The following is a 22,615-nucleotide window of genomic DNA, read 5'->3' on the forward strand; positions in this document are numbered from 1 at the left end:
AATGTCTGGAGCCTATCACACGTTTTTTATGCTGGTTTTATGGTGGCAAAATTGTTTGGAAGTTAAGTTAAGAATTAACAATATTATCATTGGCTCTATTGTAAGAATGTGGTTATGGAATATCGCCTGTAGCAAAAGGCTCTTCAGGCGGCACAGAAACTGCATTGTATTATGAAACTGGCCTCAGAGCATTGGAGTAAAGTACATGTAGATTTCTAGTGACATCTAGTGGGAGTTCTAAGCAAACTGACTAACATTTTATTTTGGATTGGTCAATGGTACATAGTGACAGATGAACCTTTTGACAGCAGTGCATGTTTGTATATATCTTTGTTGTTTGTTTTTTTAAAAAATATCGCTATAAAGCACTTGTCATTCCAGTTCTGTTTTTGGTAAAAAAGAAGTGGGAACATATACCTTTCTTGATAAGAATGGTGGAAACTAATACTGTGGTTTTCTGCTAATATTAGCATGGAAGAAGAATAGAAGTTGTCTTCTGCTCCTAGGATTGTTCTGCTACCTTTCTGGTTATTTGCAGTTTTCCTTAGTGACTAAGTATTCACTCTATCTCTTGATTTGCTCCCAGCTTTTCAGATAGTAGTAAGGCAAAACACACATAATATATAATTTATGTAAATAAAGTGTCCCACTTTAATTTTAAGACAATTTGGCTGTTAACTGTGACAGTATAAATTTTTGGGTTATGAGCTTTAGAAAAAGACAGGGTTATATTGCTGACAGTTGGAATGTTCCCATCCAAAATATGTTGGAAAGCATCCATTGGCTAGTTGCCTTTAGGAACAAAAAAACCAGTTTGTCTAACAGGAAAAATGAGTTACCAACTGAACTGCTGTGAATAGGTAACTTGCAATGTTTCTTTTTTTTCTGCAACAGGTTTATTACCCGCCCTGATGTCAAACAAAAAAGAATGGCAGACTTCCTGGACTGGACCCTTTCAATGTTATCTAAATCCTCCTTTCAGACTATGGAGGGAACTATTGTAATGGATGGCATGCTTCAAGCCCTGGTAAACAATGCTATTTCTTTCAAAGATAATCTGAAATATTTTTCCTCTAAATGCTCTTGTTGGCAGAAACCCAGTAGATGGCATTCAATTACCTTCCCATCCCTTAAGCTTTGGAAACATTTATCATTATTTAAGAACAGTATGTGGTTGCCAGATGCAATATGGAACAAAAATTCTCTGCTATTTATAGTTTCATAGCAGAGAGTGATACAGATACAGGTTTTTTCATCTTGACAACACTGTGGCAGGAGAAGTTGCAGCTGCGAAAGCTATGTAAGTATTAAATATACAGAAAACCTGTTTTCCAGTATTATATGCACCATCCCCAGAAGAAGACTTGCATGTTGCCATAATTTGCCACTGAAAATGGATTGATAACATTAGTTTTAATTAATCATATTTGCGGCTTTATTTATTACCAATTTGGTTGTGACTGAAATGAATTTGATAATTTCAAATCAACTAAGATAAACATTCTGGATTGTATCCAATGTAGTACTGGGAACGTTGCTGCATGGTAGGTCACACAATATTTTGGTCAACAAATTTTCGCTTTCCCTCCTTCCCTCATTCACTCCACTCATGCACTCAACTTTGGCACTTCTGTTCTGATTTGTTAAACTACATAGGTTCCCTTGACATCTAAATCAGGAAGCTGCATTTAATTGTTGCTTGTAAATCAGCATCTTAAACCAGGATCTAATCTGGGTTGTGTTATAACTGGGCCAACATTAGGCTTGTGAAATTTTATGTGCAGGCTACCTTCCTTACACACCCATTCTGTATGTGGGCAAGCTGGCCTAACTGCCCATTGCTCTTTGCTGCAGTGAACTCAACAGTACAAGGGATTAAAAGGAAGGGTGGGTGGAAAATTCTTCCTCTGCTCTATTACCCTCTGGTTCATCGCTAAAACCATTGCCCTCAAATGCTTTGCTTTTCTGCATAGTAATGAATGTCAAGCATTTACCGTATTTTTCGCTCTATAGGACACATCTTTTCCCCTCCAAAAATGAAGGGGAATTTTGTGCGCGTCCTATGGAGCAAATGCAGGCTTTTGCTGAAGCCTGGAGAGCGAGAGGGGTCAGTGCGCACAACCCCTCTCACTCTCCAGGCTTCAGGAAGCTATCCGCAAGCCTTCGGAGTGCGGTGGGAGTGCCCGCCGGGCTCAGAAAGCTTGCAAATAGCAGGCAGCAGCCCGAATCCCGGGGAGCGCAGCGTTGCGCACCCTGGGCTTTGGGCAGCTATCCGCAAGCCTCGTTCTGTCCCCACAGCTAAAAAGGAAGCCAAGACAGCGAGCGGGATCCATCCCGCTCGCTGTCTGGCTTCTGCCAAAGCCGCGCGCAGCCTCTCCCGGCTTGAGAGGTTGTGCATGGCTGAAGAGGAAGCCAAGACAGCCAGTGGGATGGATCCCGCTGGCTGTCTTGGCTGCTTTGCTCTTTGGGGCTGGGGGGGGGGAATAATTTTTTTCCCTTTATTTCCCCCCCAAAAAACTAGGTGCACCCTATGGTCCGGTGTGTCCTATAGAGCGAAAAATACGGTACTTTTATTGAGGAAAGTAAATGGTTGTATTCACAGGCACTACTTAAGCAGTTCTCCCCCCACCGCAAATATTAGCCCATATTGGAGTCCATTAATTTCCCCCCGTAGCATTAATAGTAAACACTAAAGTTTATATCCAACTCATTTATATTCATAGTAGGCTCGTTGAATCCAGTAGGTTTATATTATTCGGGTCCATTGATTTCAGTGGATCTAATTTTGTATGGCTTGGTTGGGTATAGCCCCAAAACCAAGCTGGTTTCTATATGGATAGCTCTTTGCCTTCATCTGTAAATACTTGCCCAGGTTTCATTGTTTGGTTGAACTATAGTGTAACACTAGTGGAGTTTCACAGACATTTTGCTATTAGTAGTAGAAAAAGCTTTTATATGCAGTTCTTTCCCTTTCCCTTTTTTACCCTATCAGATTCCTGTTTTGCAAGTTTTAAGGGTTAAATGCCACCTTCATCCACTTAACAAAGGCTGATCATTGCTTCTGGTGCATGATGAAACATGTAGGATGCAAAATGTGCATCATAATTCCTTTGTTCCTTGTGGTTTTATTTCTCCTGTTATTAGTGTCTGTTAAACGAAACAGGTGAAAACTTAACAAGTTGAATCGAAACTGGAATGATTTATAATTTTCTTGAAACCAGGAACCTTAAGCCTGTCTGTCTATGTATGGGTTTTGCTTCCTCTTAAGGAGCGGCATACATATTATATTGAGCAACTTCATTGATTAGGTTGCCCTTTTGGTTATATCTCTCTGTTGTTGATAGATTGACTGCTTGCAGCATAATCCTATGCATGTCTATCCAGAAGTAAGTCTCATTAAGTTCAATGGGATTTACTTCCAGTTTAGTGTATATGATTGCAGCCACACATCCAGGGGGCTAATATAAGTTGCCCAATATATTCAGTGGCTCTTCTCCTTTTACAATGAAAGGTAAAGTTACAGGTGACAGGCAAATGGTATTATGGAGTCGGCGAGTATTAAAGAAAAGGAAATGATTATGAATGTTGAATGGTATTTATATAAATATATTACATTTGATATATTTTCTCACATTGTATCTGCATAGTTGTAGAATTCGCATTGATTACACATTTCAGTCTCCTTGCTTAGCAGGTTTTTTTAAAAAATAGATGTCCCTCCCTAAAATAATTAAGCCTGCCCAAGTAGGATAACATTCAAGTTCTTCCACTTTTGACATGCCCCAATAGGATAGGATACTAGCCCAATTACATCTGGGAAGAGTATAGAAAGCAGACACTGCCTACACAGAGCACTCCAATCTTGGCCTATCTAGATAGACAATAGAAAACAGGACTGGAGCAAGGATAGAGATAATATGCAAGATCTGATGTAGAAATAGCTGAAACCCTTCTTCCCTACCTTAAACACAAAACACTTTCCATTAACCCATCCATGAAATTCCATGGGCACTTTGCTAGTGGTAGTGAGTAGTGCTTGAAAAAAGTAGTGTGTTTTTCCTTTTGGAGTTCAGGCTTCTTAAAGTATTACATATGGTGCCCTTACACAAACCTTGTAAGAGATGTAGCTGGTAGTGTGAAGGAAGATGGAACTGAGGCTGAGAAGGCAAGGCTTGAGGGAGTGTGGCGTGCCTAAGATAATCTTCTTAGTCCAGGTTCAACATCTCCAGCTAAAGATAACTCAAAATATCAGGTCTTGAAAACAGTAGATACAGTTTAATGTATCAATGGACTACAGTGGTACCTCTGGATGCGAACGGGATCCGTTCCGGAGCCCCATTCGCATCCTGAAGCGAACGTAAGACGCGTGCCGCATTTTGCTGCTTCCGTGCGACGTCATTTTGAGTGCACGCGCGAGCGGCGAAACCCGGAAGTAACGCGCTCCTTTTCAGAGCGCAACCTGAAAATATTCATCCCGAAGCTACTTCAACCCGAGGTATGACTGTACCAGTAGTCTGTCTCTGTGTAAAGTAAGATTTGGCTTGGGGGTGCCATTTACAGCAGTTATTTCACATTAATGAATACAACTCCCTGAAGCCTTTGACATATATTGGAGATTATGAAGCGACATAACTTGCTGAAATGGCATAACAAAATGGAAGAGGGCTTCATTTCTGGATTTAGCCATGTAAAAATAGGTGATAAACAGCTACATCCTCGTGACTTCATCAGAGCAGATTCAGTGGCCAAGTTATCTTGGCAATCTTTATATCAAAGTGGTTCAGCTTTTGTGGAAAGATGCAGACTCTTAGAGCTTGTTCAGTTGCTATTTCTTATGCAAAGGTGGATATGAATCTTGGGTTTGTGAGCTGCACCCCTGACACCTCACAACGCACGGAAGGTAATGGCTGTATTTAAATGAATGCTATATCTTTCTCCTCAAACCTTGTGATATAGAAGCCACTAGAAAAGCAGGTTCTACCTCAGGGAATCAGGGAAGGTCGTACATTTAAATAAACATAGCACTGTACAGATGAAGTATTCTAACTAAAATGCAGTAGTAGCTGCTGAACATAGGCTCCAGCTGCTGAGAAGGTGGGGATTGTGCTTGCATTGCTAAGACACACACTCAGTTTCACCATGTGTTGAAGTTTGACAGGGAGAGGTAGAGTGGGGAGAGAAGTAGCAGCTGAACAGTTCCTGAGCTTTGAAATGTTTCTTCCTGAATCGGTCTGAGCAGACAGGAATGCTGCTGTTTAATTTGTAATTTAATGCATAGTGTTTAACACTGACATAGTTCTTGTTGAAACATGCATTGCATATTGCACAACTTGATTCCACTTATGGGCTTGTTTTTCTGCACCTGTTGATAGCGCACCTGTTGTGAAATGATGGATTGCCAACAGGTAGCACTACTTGATTTCTTTCAGATACACTTTTGAAATAAGGCATGTCTGTATTGAATGTAAAACGCAGCATTGGCTGCTGAATGTACTCTCCTGTTGACAGACAATATTTGCATTATGTGCCTTTGTCGGCTGTGTGTTTTGTGAGCTTGTGCTGGTTGCCAGCATGACACTGACGGAGGCTAGGAAAAGTGTAGCATGAGGACCTATGTGATACTTTTCTGGTTTGGGAAACCTTAGTTAACCTTAGTTAAAGATTTGATGACCAAACGAGATAAGACTTTTAAAAATGCAAATTGCATGGGGGGGGGTCATTAGTACACTAATGGGAGATGTTCTCTCAGTAACACTAGCTCAGAAAAGGGGTTTTGCTCAGGATTGCAGCAGGCAAAGGAAAGGTTAAATTCCCTCTGCATGTCTTTGATCCCATTGGTTTTCAGCCTCCCCTCCCATTGATTAATTTGCTTTAATCTGCACATTAGGTGCAGTGATGCCTTTAAAGATAAGGTGTAGCTTGGTCCTGAGGCTCTGATATCTGTGCATGTTGACTTATGGATACGTTTGAAATCGTTTGTGGCGAAGCTCCTGCAATTGGTCTATAACTACGAGAAGCTTCTACTGAATAACTTTACAATATAAACGCTCTGTGTTGGCAGGCTTGCTTCTAAACCTGCCCCTGTGTAACCAGCAACTTTTTTTGTTAGCCCTGCAGGGCGTAGCACACCAAGTTCTTGCGTGACAGCGATGTCCTCATCTTGAAGTAGCCTGGGGCATAGAAACTTATTAAGTTGTGCTTAATTTCTTTTCATAAGAGATACAGTACACAAATGTGAGTAATGACTTTAAAATAAAGTATCCTAGGCAGCAAGTTAGTGAAAAGAAATACCTTAAGAACTATTTTTATTTGTGTCTTAAGAAAAGGGCATTTCTCTGAGAATTGTCCCTGCTCTCAAGCATTGTTTGGTAAATACTGCTGTGCTGTGGTAGACTGTGCCCCAGGTTAGAGATAGCCCTGCTATGCAGTTCTTTAGTCCCAGGGGCACAAAAAACAGAAGTGTAGCTGTGAGGGTTGCCCATATACCTATGTTTGATGTCTCTAATTGTGAAGAGCCTTTAACCTAGATTTTTAGACACATTGATGTGGAGGTTTGCTGCCTGCCTTTGGCTGACATGTCTCTTGGATGGGTGGAGGGTAGGTTCTAAGCTGATTCCCTTCTTTGTCCCTTCCCTTTCTTCTTGGAAGAAAGTGACAAGAAGGGCATTATCCTGCCCCCCACCCTCACTCACCACCAGACCATTTTGGAGGTTCAATTCCAGTTTGGTTTTAATCCTACTTACAGCTTTTCAGTTTGGGCTTAAATTAAGTTCATTCAAAAATTTATGTGAATTGCTAAGTCCCTGATGTGTATGCTCATTTAAATTGGGTACAAAGAAAGTTGTTTTATTCCATGTTGTATCATTGATCTAACCATCTCTGTATGATCTACTCTGACTGGCAATATCTGTGCAGGGTTTCAGCAAGGTTTTCCCCTCCAGCCCTACTTGGAGAATCTGAGGATGAAGTCTGGAGCATTTTGTGCTATACAGCTGTTCTGTGGTTCCTCCCCTAAATTGTGTCAAGCAACTATTATTTATAGAACAATGTTATCGATCCTGAGAACAGAAGAAAGTTCACCGAAGGGGCCTTGTAGTCCCTTCCTCTCCCCTGTGTTCCCTTAAAGAGGGAAGTGAGGGAGTGGGAAGCTGGTCAGAACTGGATGAAGGTTGCTTGTAGCAATGGGGTTCTGCTTGCACAAAGTACTTGCCTAAGTTTGGTCACTTTCCCCCTTTCCTAGCAACATCGTGGCCCATCCCATGCTCTTCATGGGGGTCCCCCAGTCCTTTGGACAAGATTTTCAGGTGGTGCAGGGGGCTGCAGAGTGAAGGAGGGAATGGGAAGTTCCCTTCATGTAAGAAAACCAAAGCTGAGAGCCTCCGGATTCTAATAGTAGCCAGCCCAAATGCATGCTTCCTGTGGCTTATATGAAACTTGTCCTAATTTGGGTATAGGCTCCTCCTTGACCCAGGTGATTTCCTCTTGAAATCATTCCTCACCTGTTATACTCTCCTTCACTTTTAGTAATGTGTGGTGGGCAAATGGGACTAGAGACAGTGAATTGCTTGTCTGACCTGTGAGGGGTGCTGAAGAGCAATTGACTGTGCTCTCTTCAATCTTCCCTTAAGGTTGGGCACAGCCCATTGCTCATAGTTTACTGGAGCCAGAGGGTAACTGCAAATTCCCATCTGTTTGGCAGCAAGATGTACCTGCTGCCAAGCAGTCATGCCAGTCTTAAATAGTGATGATTTGTATAGCTTGGGGAAGATTTCCCAGAGGTAATGCTGATTCTTACATCTTACAAAGGCAAAACCAAAGTGGGTTATGCAGACAATTAGGAGGTGTGTCAGGTTTTACCCTGATTACTAAGAAACTAGTTCTTGTTTGTACCTTGCACCATGTTATTTCAAAAGCAACAAAACCAGATCTGACACTTCTGTCGCTAGGATACGCCAATGGTTTTCTTTAATTTGTAGGTGGTGTAATTATTTAAAAGAGAGAGAGCTGCATTCCTCTCAGCAGGCTGGTTAGTTTGGCACATGTTATGTGCCCCCATTAATATGGAAGGAACGTGGTGTAACTTTGGAATGCCCAAGGCATATAATAGACACCTTCCCCTGCTTTTAACATAATGTGCTGTGGCCTTTTAAAGTTCCTGAAGACAAGACAAAGCAAACATATTATTGGCTTCCTAATTAGAAATAGGTTTCTTCAGCTGAGACCTTTGCACACCTTTTGTTGCTTCAGGAGAGAGTCAATATGAAAGCACCACCTCTCTCTCATCTATGCTATAAAATGAGTTCCAAGTCTTGTTGAACTTGGTGGAATGTAGTTTGAATGCACCTAGAATCATAGAATCATAGAGTTGGAAGAGACCACAAGGACCATCGAGTCCAACCCCCTGCCAAGCAGGAAACACCATCAGAGGACTCCTGACATATGGTTGTCAAGCCTCTGCTTAAAGACCTCCAAAGAAGGAGACTCCACCACACTCCTTGGCAGCAAATTCCACTGTCGAACAGCTCTTACTGTCAGGAAGTTCTTCCTAATGTTTAGGTGGAATCTTCTTTCTTGTAGTTTGGATCCACTGCTCCGTGTCCGCTTCTCTGGAGCAGCAGAAAACAACCTTTCTCCCTCCTCTATGTGACATCCTTTTATATATTTGAACATGGCTATCATATCACCCCTTAACCTCCTCTTCTCCAGGCTAAACATGCCCAGCTCCCTTAGCCGTTCCTCATAAGGCATCTTATAAGGCACCTGGATAGGGTCGTACAAGCAAATAAACTAGGTATATCCCCGTGCGATGGTTTTCCACCCTGACTATTTTTGCCCATCTCTGCTTTACAGTGGTACCTCGAGGTAAGAACTTAATTTGTTCTGGAGGTCCGTTCTTAACCTGAAACTGTTCTTAACCAGAGACACCACTTTAGCTAATGGGGCCTCCCACTTCCGCCACGCTGCTGCCATGTGATTTCTGAAGCAAAGTTCTTAACCCGAGGTACTATTTCTGGGTTAGCGGAGTCGGTAACCTGAAGCATCTGTAACCCGAGGTACCACTGTGTTGTCATTATTCACCCAAACTCTAAAACACATCTATGTTGTAACTAAGTATAGAACTCCTGATCTGTAGTTATTGTCAAAGATAACCAACTATTTTATGTATGTGCTTTAGGAACTTTATTGGGTTTTTCTTTATAACAACTCTATGAATTTGAGAAGTGCTACTCCTATGTTACAGATGTGGACATAGGACAGAGAGTGAGTCACCTAGCCAGTAAAAGTTTCCTCCAGAGAAGCCATGGCTCTAAAAAGACAAGTGAGTCCTAAAACATTTGGGAAGAAATTAAAATCAAATGAAATGCCTTCTAAAAAGGATTTTTTTTTTTTACGCTGCTGCAAAATACCATTGCAGAGAGCAAAGTAGGCTGCCTTAGCAGGGAACCTAGGCCTGGCCACAGAAAAGATCCTCTCCCGTGTCTGTTCCAAGTGCAGATCAGATGTTAGGGTGACACATTGTTTAGCCTTAACTGATGATCTCAATGAGAAAGTAAGCCTGCAATGCGAAAAGATTATATCTCTATTCTGATAAACTATTCTACACTGGGCTCATGTTAAGTGGATATTTCAGCATGTGATTCATAGCCCTATAGTTGGTTCACTTTGTGTTGGGAATGAAAAGACACGTTGGGAGGTCCTAAGGGACTTTAGTTCTGGCCTTCAGTCCTGAGTACATACTGCCATCTTAACTGACGGAATGTGGAACTAATTCCAACTCCTTTTGGGTGATTAGAATCATAGAATGGTAGAGCTGGAAGGGACAGTGCGGGTCATCTAGTCCAATCCCCTTCAATGCTGGAATCTGTCACCCAATGTGGGGCTCGAAGCCACGGCTCTGAGATTGAGAGTCTCATGGTCTACTGAGTGAGCTATCCCAGATTCAAGAAGAGTCCTGACAATGACTTGCAGCCAGCCAAGGCCTTATGTTTATGTACACTCACAAACCAAAAGGTATTCTGAATCGGAAAGATCCAGCTATGTCTATGATAACATCTTTTATGCAGTCAAGCCTATTGGTTTAACCTCTTTTCATGGATTTCTGTCACAGGTGAAAATCCCTGTATAGTCTGGTGATTGCTCAACAATGTTTACGATGTGAACATCTCTCTAAAAGCTCCATGAAGATCTTGAGTTAGCGCTCCAAAAGATTTAAGAAATATTACATATATCTCTGCAAGGCTCCTGATTTTAGGGGGGGGCTTCTTTCTGGCACAAATATAGCTGGCATTTTTAACATTGTTAGCAGGGAAGTGTCAAGGTCTGTTGAAAGTCCTCTGCTACTAGCATCCTTTTTATTTAAAAGCCTTAATCTGATCCTAATCCTCAAGGTGTTCTCTGTACGTTGCAATGTAGTGTTCATTAATGCTACTTTTAGGATCATGAAATGCTGTTCATTAAAACCTAAAACAAAGCAGGTGCATAGCCTCGGGGAGTTTTTGTTGCATATGCACTGTAGCTGAAATTACTTAAGTCTGTAAATAGTTGTTCCATAGGAGGAAATACTTCTAGGGTTGGGCTATGTTCCTTTAATTTTAACTCCTGGCCATATTTATCTGGAAGGCTTCCTTCCTACTGGAGTGACAAAACATAGGCTAAAATAAAGTACCCAGTCTGGAGTCTCTGAATGTTTAAATGAATGGGTAAAAATGAATAACTCATAGGGATATTCTTTGGGTTGCTTTAGTCATTGCTCTTTTAGTTTAAGAAACTTCTGGTACAATCCAGCCCACACTTTCATAATTAAATACAACACTATCATTCAGACTGCAATACTGACTTGCACAGTTTCCCTTGTGAAATGGTGTCTCCTTAGCTCCAATAGAGCTTGTTTTTGTGTCCTATTGAGCCATACCCATGGTGACTTGTATGATTCGATGGTGGATGCTACTGCTAGAAAAAAAATATGTGGTGTTCACTTGCAGTAGTATAAAATTTCAGGATATCCATACATATAAGTGTCCCTTTTCCATGTACATATTTACATATAATAACTTAGGGAAGGAGAAAAGTTCTTTCTTTCTTTTGATATACATTCTAAGGCTAGTTTAGATTGCATTGCAAATGACTGTATCCTCAGTGCATTTGGATAAACAAACTAAACCTGCTACCAGTCCAAAATCCCAGATAGCAGCCATGATTATTATTTTGTTTCTCGGTTAATTCATGTTGTGCAAGAGCACTGGGAGTAGCCAGAAATGTGTAGTTTGGGTGGACATTGGCTAGTGTGTGTCATAGCTTCACAGTCTTGAGGCTTACATTTGATGACAGGTTTACTGACTAAAACAGGTGAAGATTGCGAAATTGCTGAAATCATAACAATGTATAACAATATATTGTAGACTCAGATTGCATCTGGCCCCTGAGCAGTAGAGAATAAAACCCAAAGGAGAGCCATCAAAATGTTAAGATTCTGCTTCTGGTATTTTCTTTGCTATCTTGAACATTTTGGTCATGTCTAGCTTTTTCTTTTATGGTGATTCTCATTTTGGCATCCTAGAGCTGTCAGCATTTGTTGCCTGTATGTTGGACTCCAAATGAGCATTTTTTTTTATTGCTCCCTCCATCCCTTTCATAGAGGTTTGCAAAGCCATGAGGGCTTTTAAGTCCTACAGAACTAGCAGGGTGGTAGAGCTCTCTGCCAAAGTAGAGAGTGGGTAAATATGAGACTAAACTAGTTTAGACAGTTTCCTTTTGGCTAGGCTGAATCCGGAAATTGCTAAGGCAAGAACGGAGAAGATAGAAAGTCTTTCAGCATAGAAGTTCTTATCTGTAGCAAACTAAGCTGCTTACGTTATAGGATTACTTTACGTCTTGCATTTCCCCAAATTTAGGGTATGTTTTGAAAATGCAACAAGGTCCGATAGGAACAGGGATTTATCTGAAGCAAGACAGATCAAAAGCCTGAATTTGGAGACATGCTGAGCCAAACCATGGTTTGGCCATTGGAAATGTAACAGGAGCAGGAGCAGGGGAGGAGTGAAGTGGCTACATTCTCATCTCTGGAAAAACACGTTTGTGCTAATACATGGTTTTACTTGGTGTTCCATGCGAACCAGACTATATTCTACTTACAGCTTCGGTATCAAGCCTGAAAAATTGATTCTTTAAAAAACAAACAAACAAAAAACCAAAAAAACCCTGTCTTTTAGGATCGTCTCTTCCTGTTCCATCATTTTAGTAACACATTTTTTCCTTTCACTTTTCAGGCACAACTTTTTAAACACGGCAAAAGGGAAGACTGTTTGCCGTATGGTAAGTCACTTCGTAATACTATAGATAGCTTAATTCCCATTACGGGAATGACAAGCTTGTAAGGCAGCCAAAGTTACTTGTTTATTTTATTCATTTATCCGAAGATCGCAGGGTGGCTCGCAACATAAAAATATGAAATAAGAACACAAAATACATAATAAAACAAAAACATTGTTAAGTCCTGTTGGTTTCACAGCAAGAGTTTTGAAGCATCTGCTTGGATTCTGAGAACTGTGAACTGGAAAGAAGGTTAACCCCCTGGGTCCCCAAAAGCTTTGGTGGAGGTTGTGGGCCCCTGCTGAACAACATGGGATGGAGTGTGGGGTGCTGTTGGGAAGAAAAAAAATCTCCCAGAATTGGATAGAGGCAACATGTTCACGCAGGTTTTGTCCAATATGAGGCAATTTCTTCTATGTCCCATCCTATGCTGTTCTAGGGGGCCTTTTGTTGGGAGGAGTGTGGAAGGAGGGAAGTCAGTTTCTGTTGGCTTCTGCTGATGGTTCTTCGAATTCAAGTCAATGAACTTAAGTGCTACCCTTTGGTGGAAATGTGCCCAACTTTTTTCACTTTTATAGTGGATTTGGGCATGACTTACAATACCTAAATTGCTTTATTTTCTGTACATATTAGCCCATCTCTCACATTGATTCCTATGTAAACATGTACAGTGAGTATGACAGTTGCTGAATGCCTTTGTTGGCCAGTGACATTTTATCACTGCTCAATTACACAGATTGACACTTGTAGCCATAAGCATCAATGTATTTATATGGATAGAGGAAAATAGTGGCTGAATTCAGATGACCGTATCGCAGCTTAATAAACTGATATAAAAACGAGCCCTTTTTGCACGAGCTGACAAACAAACCAGTAAAGCTTTCATCAATTTTAGTTTTCCATTTTGTCTGAACTAGAAAGCTGTCATTAACAGCTTCAAAGCAAGCTAGGATATGCAGCCATCTTCATATCTGAATGAGATCCACAGCACCTTTTAAAATCGGCATATTTACTATGTATTCTGGAAGAATGCTAACTGAATTACAGAGCTATGCAGGTTTTCTGGTTCTTCTATTAATATGGTAGCCTTAGGGACATTCTTTAACATAGTTAAGCATTGCTTCAGGTGACAAATATAACCAGCCTTTCCCCCCTCTTCCTTTGGCTATTAGTAGTATCATCTTCACTTCAAGTATATTTTCATTCTCTTATGTATAGGAAGGATTCTAGAGAGATAGTAAAGAAAGTACTTTTTTTTTCTATTCACGTTGTAACAAAATCCACAACACACTCAGTATGTATCTCTGGTAATAATAAAATATATTCTTAAAATCCGTCTAACTAGAGATAGGCGAAAATATATTTATGTTTACTTCAAAAGCCCTCGCAAGGTGGTCCACATTTAGTATCATACAAACCAAAAATATAAAATATGTAAGGTTTTAAACCAGGCATAGGCAAACGTGGCCCTCCAGATGTTTTGGGACTACAACTCCCACCATCCCTGACCACTGATCCTCTTAGCTAGGAATGATGGAATTTGTAGTCCCAAAACAGCTGGAGGGCCGAGTTTGCCTATGCCTGTTTCAAACTAAAACAGTAGCATAAAACTGGAAATAATTATCCTGAGGGAAAGCTATAACAACGGGTGAAATCCAGTGCCCACCGGTGGAATGGGCATCTACTTGTGAAATGCAACTTGCCCTTCCTCTCCTCTTCCCTGCATTCCTGTGCACCCACAAATCTGTTTTGAAAGGTTGCTATGTCTTCTGGAACAGATTGGGGGTGTGTGCACGCGCAGCAAGTAGAGAGGAAAGGCAAGTGCCATTGTATGAGTGGCAAGATTTTGGAGATCACCCAGTATGTTTAAGGATTAAAAAAAGGGAAGATATTGTTTAATGAGAACAACTCAAATACTTCTCAACGTTAGTTCCCTTCAGAATTAATCACTCATTTAGAAAAAGGGTGGGTAAGGGAGGGAAAGGTTAGTTAAGCCTTCTACAAAATGTATGGATTTGCTCCTCTGAAACCACAGGTTGCCTAAAGTTTATAGCTAAATGTTTTCCTTCAAAATATGCTTTGAATTTTATTAATCTTTCAGCCTGATCCTAATTGGGGCCAATACAGTGGTGCCTCGCAAGACGAAATTAATTCGTTCCGCAAGTCTCTTCGTCTTGCGAGTTTTTCGTCTTGCGATGCACGGTTTCCCATAGGAATGCATTGAAAATCAATTAATGCGTTCCTAGGGAAACCGCCTTCAGACCAGGTCCGGGGACAGTCTGTCCCCGGACCTCTTCTGAAGGCTGGGGGGGGGCAAGGGCTTTTCTTCCCACCCCCAGCATTTTAAAAAACCCCGGGACAGCGGAGGACTTCTCCGCTGTCCGGGCGATCTTAAAATGCTGGCGGGCGGCATTTTAAAATTGCCCCGGGACAGCGGAGGACTTCTCCGCTGTCCGGGGCGATTTAAAAGCCCCTGGGAAGGCGGGCAGGGGGGACAAAGACTTTCGCCCCCCGCCCGCCTTCAGAAGGTGTTCCCGCCCCCCGCCCCGCTTCGGAGCAGCGTTCCGAAGTGGGGCGGCTGGGGCAGGTGTTCCCGCCCCCCCACCCCGCTTCGGAACAGCGTTCCGAAGTGGGGCGGCTGGGGCAGGTGTTCCCGCCCCCCGCCCCGCTTCGGAACAGCGTTCCGAAGTGGGGCGGCTGGGGCAGGTGTTCCCGCCCCCCCGCCCCGCTTCGGAACAGCGTTCCGAAGTGGGGCGGCTGGGGCAGGTGTTCCCGCCCCCCCCGCCCCGCTTCGGAGCACCGGGAGAAGCGATCTCCCCGCAGCCCCTTGCTTCAAAAGAGGTCCGGGGGCAGCGGGGAAGAAGCGCTGCGCTTCCCGCTGCCCCCGGACCTCTTTTGAAGCAAGGGGCTGCGGGGAGATCGCTGTCCCCGGACCTCTTTTGAAGCAAGGGGCGGTGGGGAGAAGCGATCTCCCCGCAGCCCCTTGCTTCAAAAGAGGTCCGGGGGCAGCGGGAAGCGCTTCCCGCTGTCCCCGGACCTGGGGCTGCGGGGAGAAGATCGCTTCTCCCCGCCGCCCCTTGCTTCAAAAGAGAAGACCCGCTGTCCCCGGGGCAAGCTTCATTTTGCGAAGCAAGCCCATAGGGAAATTCGTCTTGCGAGGCAACTCGAAAACGAAAAAACCTTTCGTTTTGCGAGTTTTTCGTCTCGCGAGGCGTTCGTCTTGCGGGGTACCACTGTAGAGTTTATAACACACATGCATGTTCAGTGAGTTGTGACTACTATACTGAAAGCTGTAAATATCATAACTAACACTTTATAAAGGAATATAGATAAAAGTCTTGCTAGACTTGGAGTTAGAACTTCCCAGAACCTTGTGTCTATCATGGATTAAAGTAATATGAAAAAATAAAAGTATGTCACATTTATTCATGAGACGTTTGTTTACTGCAGCTTCTACAGTACTTGACTGCCTTGATAACTGCAAGCTCTCTGAAAGTAACCAAACACTCCTTCGCAAGCTGGGAGTGAAACTTGTTCAGCGACTTGGCCTGACATTTCTTAAGCCAAAGGTGGCAAAGTGGAGGTTTGTTCTTTTCAGACTCATGTTTTTACTTGCCTCTTCCTTTTATTGGACTAAGGTGAACTATAAAACTATCTTTCATTGTTAGGGGCGGATGAGTAATAGATCACCACATGTTCATTTGGTGATCAGAAGTTATGTTTTAAATATACATGGGTATTCCAGAGATAGAAGCGACCGCTTCCCTGTATTACGTTATATTTGTATTTTTGTATTACATTATCAGTTCAGTATTTTGCATATTTTGTTCTGGATTTAAATAATCTTTCCACGGATAAATTCAGGTCAACGTGGAAACTAAAATCCAAGGTGATACGGTGTTCCTGCCCCCCACCTTCAAAAGCAAAACAAAATAAAGTTAGGAATTAGATGTGTGCAGTGTAATCCAACCAGTTTACAGAATTTCCAGTCTTATTCACACTTTGCTTACATTTAAAAAGTCACAATCTCATGGAAATTTATTTTCTCAGCCAATTATTGCTTTCATTTTGCTTATTACTTGGGGGGGCTCCCTCCCCTTTTATATCTCTTTTCATTAATGTGTTACTATTTTTAGCTTTTTCTGTTGTGTTAGCTGGAAAAAGGCATAGGAAACAGCTTCAAATGAAGTCCAAGCTGTCTATTTCCCTTTTGTCAAAACTGACTAGCAACAGTTTTCCAGTGTTTCAGGTGGGAATGTTTAGTAGCCCTACGAGGACATACTGGGGATTGATCTTGAGACACCTGTGCAGGCAAAGCATTTGCTTGGCAGCCCAGCTACAGTCCTACCAGTACAACAAAGCATGTTGTACCTTGTCCTGGTATCACTGTTGATGATACAGTCCACTTTTTATCCTTAGTTGAGCTGAATATTTTACCTTTAAGAGTTACCTTAAGAAAAGTGTTTATTGTTGCAGATTGTGATCTTTTTACTGCAAAACCCAGATCCTAGTTTGGCATCTTAAATGCATTTTGTGTTGCTGTAATTTGCTGTTGTTTTCAATTTTTCAAAATTTAAACATAAGGTTTTCTTCAAACACTTGAGTTGGAGAGCTTTATTTTCTATGGCTGGATCTAAAGAAGTGCACTAGTTCTCTATGCCTAGAGGTGGTAACATTCGAACTTTTCTCAAACGATCACCCATCTGTTGCCACGTGTGAAACCTTTTTGAAACTCCCATTTGAAGGGGCGAATATCAAAAATTCCATGGGGCACACCCTAGATGTTGAGTATGCCTAAAGTATATATTTTGGGGTCTGAAAGATTCTCACAGTCCTAATAAACAAAATGAGTACTTATCTCATGAGGACACAAAAGGGATTTTTTTTTTTTAAAGAGTTATGGTTTACATATTGCTTGTATGAATCCCCTGATATTTATGCCATTAGGCATATGAGCAGTCATTGCTTGAATTAATGTGCTGTATTCCTTTGGAAATAAACAGATGAGTGTTTTTGTTATTTAAAGTGTTTTATTATTTTAATAAGTCGGACGCGGGTGGCGCTGTGGGTAAAACCTCAGTGCCTAGGACTTGCCGATGGTATGGTCGGCGGTTCAAATCCCCGCGGCGGGGTGAGCTCCCGTCGTTCGGTCCCAGCTCCTGCCCACCTAGCAGTTCGAAACCACTCTTAAGTGCAAGTAGATAAATAGGGACCGCTTTATAGCGGGAAGGTAAACGGCGTTTCCGTGTGCTGCGCTGGTGCCGGCTTGCCAGCTGCAGCTTCGTCACGCTGGCCACATGACCCGGAAGTGTCTTCGGACGGCGCCGGCTCACGGCCTCTACAGCGAGATGAGCACACAACCCTAGAGTCGGACACGACTGGCCCGTACGGGCAGGGGTACCTTTACCTTTACTTTACTTTATTATTTTAATAAGTGATGCAACAGTAAGCAAGCAGCAACTGACCACAGGCAACTTCCCTGAGGAACATTGAAGAAGCCTTCTTAAGTTGTGGCTGCTAGGTGCTATTCCCTACAGAAGAGAAATGCATTTGAAAGTTAATATCTTACATTTTTGAAGTACACTACATTGATGTTTTTGAAGGGGATACATATAATGTATGAGAAAACTCTTTGACCTTTTCGGAATATAATAAATATTCCAAGTTTCTCTTTCTAGGTATCAACGGGGTTTCCGATCTTTAGCTGCAAATTTGCAGTTTTCTGCAAGTAGTCCTGCTGTACAGGAAGCAATAAATGCAACGGCTGTCAAGGAGGAGGAGGAAGAAGAGGAATATGACATCCCAGGAGAGGTTGAAAATGTTATAGGTGTGTTTGATGAAAATGGGAAGCAGTGTAAAGTCTGATACCATAGCCAGTGTGAACATGGGGTTGTATCCCATTAGTGTAAGGACTTCTGGCTGTATAGCAGGCCTTTCTTTTTTCTTACTGCAAACCCCCTTCCCCCATCTAATCTGGGGGAAAGCTGCAGAACAGATTTGGGTAAGGTGTGTGGGGGGCACACAGGGAGAGAAGAGGGAGAGGAAATCACTTTGTGCAGGCTTATCTCTTCAGATGGGATGGCTTCACTAAATACAGCTGTGGTTTCTTTGTTTGCTTCTAAGGATCTCCTTCCTCCTTATGGTTAACCTGCAAAGCAAGAATATAAATGATTTAAGCCAAGGTCTCTTTTAACATTTAAGGGGTAATAGTGCTATAATTCTTGTAGGTGCTCTTGACTTTTGCTTTTCTCTCTGCCTCCCTTTTCTGTCGGTGGTTGCTGATAGCGTCACTTTGTGCTGCGTTGTGCGTCCTTTCCTGCCTTCTTACAATGTTTTGAATGTTCTATCATTCTTAAAAAGATATATTTTCCCCTCACTTTTTTGAATAAAAAGGTGTCTGCTCACTGTCCATTGTATTCTATTCAGCAAAGATAAATAAAAGCTTTTATTTCCTTCCAATGCCACCCTCAGGAGGAAGGCACCACAAATACCTTTCATTGAGACGGGTTTGAGGATATCTCTTGATGTGGCTAGAACTAGTGAAGCGGTGAATGAAGGCCACTTATTTTCCCCAGGATAAGGAGCCTGATCTAGAAAAGGCCTGTGACAAAATATAGACCTATGGATGCTTTTAGCTTCCTACTGTGATTTATATTTCAAAAACATGTTTTTCCAGAGCAATTGCTGATTGGACTGAAAGACAAGGACACCATTGTCAGATGGTCTGCAGCAAAAGGGTGGGTATCCTCAAATCAAGTGATTACAATGATTAATATGTAAATATCCATTAACTAAAGCCACATGGTTGGTTGGTTATTTGAATTCAGTACCTAGAATTCAGTGCCAGCTCTTACTACCACCTACCTCCTGTTTTCTAGGCTCCCAAGTCCACAGATCTTCCCTTTGTACTAATTAATTACTGGAATTTTTGGGAGGTTTGTCCTCAAGCAGCCATATTGGGCAGCTGATTCTAGAGGCGGTACTGTATTCTTTAAAGTATTCTTAAACACTTTAAAGGAAAATGAGCTCCAGTTCAGAGTAAGGAAGCATCATCTTTATTTTTTATGTCAGGGCAAATGTCTGTTGAGACCTGTAGCATGCAGTGACTAGGGATGCTGGGAGTTGTGATTTTCAGCATCTGAAGGGCCACTGATTAGCCCTGCATCTCTGGCCTGGATGTTACACAAAGCAGGTATGGGGTGGACAAGGAAAACAGAAGCAGAAAATCCAAAGACTGGGTGTTGAAGTGAGTTCTGCACTTCAGTCTCAGTCTGAAAATGGAGACTACAGATCAGTTTAGATTCTACTAGGTGCCTTCAGGTATCGGGCTACACCTAGGATGAGATGAAGAAGCAATGGCTGATCCCCATCTTTGAAAATCAGATGTGTCTCATGCCTTAAGCAAAACACACAGGTTCCTGATAAATCAGACAGCAGATGTAAAGTGACGCATAACAGTATTTATATTATTAAAGCCAGATATTAATTTTGGGCGGTGTACTAGGTAAGAGCAAATTGAAGCCAAATAAGTTTTACCTAGTGGTTGGAGGACAGGCACCAAAATGCAAAATTCCTCTTTAGGTAGTAGAAAATCATCTTCCTTTGGTTGCACTTTCCTCCTTGAATGGCTAAATAGGGCTATTATTCAAGGTACATAAAAAAGCAAAAGTAATCATGCTGGTCTATGAGGAAAGAACTCCACAGTTGGGCAAAATCTTTATTAGAACCACCCGAAAAGCTGTGTAAACAAGAACCTGCAAGAATAGAGGGGCCACAAGTTCTGTTCCTAGAACTCTGGAAGGTCTGAAAGAATGCACAGGATGATACCAGCTTCATTGTAGCATGTGACCAATAACAATTTGTGCATTGTTGAATGTAAGCCTTCATGAATTACTGCTTTTTGCAGGATCGGGAGACTGACTGGAAGGCTACCAAAAGAGCTGGCTGATGATGTAGTTGGATCTGTCTTAGATTGCTTCAGGTACCACTTTACATTGTGTAGAATGTTTTCCATATGGCATGCAAACTGCAGTGAACTACATCTAGCTCTGGTGTAGTAAGGAGGATATGGGTACAACAATTAGAGCAGATGCATATGAGTTAAGGAGTGGAAACTCTCATTGAAAACACTAGCTTTTTAAAAAAACATTGGCATGAAGAATGGAAATAAGAATATCCTTTACATTGGTTTCTGATGTTTAAAAATTGTGCAATAAATAAAATATCATCATATTAAATAAATAAGTTTGATATCCCTTGAATATTAATTTTAGTAGAAAGTCCCATTGAATGGGTTGTGCTGTGGGTTAAACCACAGAGCCTAGGGCTTGGTGATAAGAAGGTCGGCGGTTCAAATCCCCGCAACGGGGTGAGCTCCCGTTGCTCGACCCCTGCTCCTGCCAACCTAGCAGTTCGAAAGCACATCAAAGTGCAAGTAGTTAAATAGATACTGCCCCGGCAGGAAAGTAAACGGCGTTTCCATGCGCTGCTCTGGTTTCGCCGGAAGCGGCTTGGTCATGCTGGCCACATGACCCGGAAGTTGTATGCTAGCTCCCTAGGCCAGTAAAGCGAGATGAGTGCTGCAACCCCAGAGTCGTCCGTGACTGGACCTAACGGTCAGGGGTCCCTTTACCTTTACCTTTACCCATTGAACATAATGGGGATTATTTCTCAGTATAAAAGTGCTTAGGCTTGGGTTGCACATTTTTAAAATGGGGGTCAAAAGAAACAGTTTGGGAGAAATTGTTTTGCAGTTAGGGGAAAATTTAATATATTACTGTTACTGTTTGATGCCTGAAATATTTAGTTGCTATTGTCATGCTTTTGAAAGCATGCAATTACTGTGTACAACCAGCTTTCAGACAATAATATATCATCTTATTAAATTCAGAAAAATTAGTTTGAATGCAATCCTTACGTTTTCTAAAATTATAGTTTCCAGGAAACTGATAATGCTTGGCATGGTGGATGTTTGGCTCTGGCAGAATTAGGAAGAAGAGGGTTGTTACTGCCCTCCCGGCTCTCAGATGGTAAGTATCTTGTCATTTGACTAGGTCCTATCTATACTGCTTAACAAAAACAAAACAAAATAGATGACTTGTACAATACAAGGTAATAAGCACAATGAAATGCATGAAAGATTTGATAGACTTTTGTCAGCTTCTGGTCTTGAGAATTTCTTACAGACTGGCAAGTATATTTTTCTTCCCTTAGTATCTTTCTCCCCCCCCCCCTTATATATCTTGCTGACTTTGCTTTTATCTCCTGCTATTTCACAGGATTACAGTCATACCTTGGGTTGCAGACGCTTCAGGTTGTGTTTTTTCGGGTTACGGACCCGCCAAAACCTGGAAGTACCGGAACGGGTTACTTCCGGGTTTTGGGGGTTGCGCATGCGCAGAAATGCTAAATCACGCTATGCGCAGAAGCGCTGAATCGCAACCCGTGCGTGTGCAGACGCACCAATGTGGGTTGCGAACGCTGCGGGTTGCAAACGTGCATCCTGCACGGATCACGTTCGCAACCCAAGCGTCCACTGTACAAACTTGCTTTACTTTTTGGATCTTGTTTCCTTCTCCCATATTCTACTATTGCCAGACTCTGTTAACTCCCCCCCGCCAGCAATGCCTTTGATAGGCTGCAGTATTCTTTGTGAGTGCTTCCTTTGGAATGTATTTGAAAAAGTCAGTTAGTCCACAGTGCTGCACTTGAACAGTGTATAAGGAGCATGTGGTTCCCTTGCTAACAACAGTTACATTAGATACAGTGGTGTCTCGCAAGACGAAATTAATCCGTTCCGCGAGTCTCTTCGTCTTGCGGTTTTTTCGTCTTGCGAAGCACGGCTATTAGCGGCTATTAGCGGCTATTAACGGCTTAGCGGCTTTAAGAAAAAGGAAACAAACTCGCAAGACGTTTCGTCTTGCGAAGCAAGCCCATAGAGAAATTCGTCTTGCGGAACGACTCAAAAAACGCAAAACCCTTTCGTCTAGCGAGTTTTTCGTCTTGCGAGGCATTCGTCTTGTGGGGCACCACTGTACCAGTTGGTTTCCAAACCCAATTCAAATGCTGGTTTTGGCCTTCATAGCCCTCATTGGCTTTGGACCAGGATACCTGAAGGATGCCTGCTCCAATACGAACTGCCTGGTTATTTAAATCTGCAAGTGAACTCTGTGTCCTGTGAAGTTAGATATCAGTTTAGTGAGAATGTGCAAGAGGGCCTTTTCAATGACTAAATAAATTTTGAAAATGTGTTTGTGTGTGTATAAGAATGTGCAATAAACTACAAGAAGAAGTGCAATATCTCTAT

The 22,615-nt window shown here is 42.1% G+C and overlaps 1 protein-coding gene across 4 annotated transcripts in view; it reads left to right on the plus strand.

Annotated features, from left to right (window-relative positions):
• The window catches only part of TBCD (tubulin folding cofactor D), a 135,812-nt gene that overhangs the window by 12,065 nt on the left and 101,132 nt on the right, over positions 1-22,615 (plus strand). For all 4 annotated transcript variants that reach the window (XM_080993611.1, XM_080993614.1, XM_080993613.1 and 1 more), the window contains exons 8-14: positions 895-1,027; positions 12,267-12,312; positions 15,760-15,892; positions 17,988-18,136; positions 18,986-19,046; positions 20,216-20,290; positions 21,244-21,338. In XM_080993611.1, the coding sequence (XP_080849737.1) occupies positions 895-1,027; positions 12,267-12,312; positions 15,760-15,892; positions 17,988-18,136; positions 18,986-19,046; positions 20,216-20,290; positions 21,244-21,338 (692 nt within the window). The remainder of the gene's footprint in view (positions 1-894; positions 1,028-12,266; positions 12,313-15,759; positions 15,893-17,987; positions 18,137-18,985; positions 19,047-20,215; positions 20,291-21,243; positions 21,339-22,615) is intronic.

This window comes from Podarcis pityusensis (genome assembly GCF_964106645.2).
Source record: "Podarcis pityusensis genome assembly, chromosome: 2".
Taxonomy (NCBI): Eukaryota; Metazoa; Chordata; class Lepidosauria; order Squamata; family Lacertidae; genus Podarcis; species Podarcis pityusensis.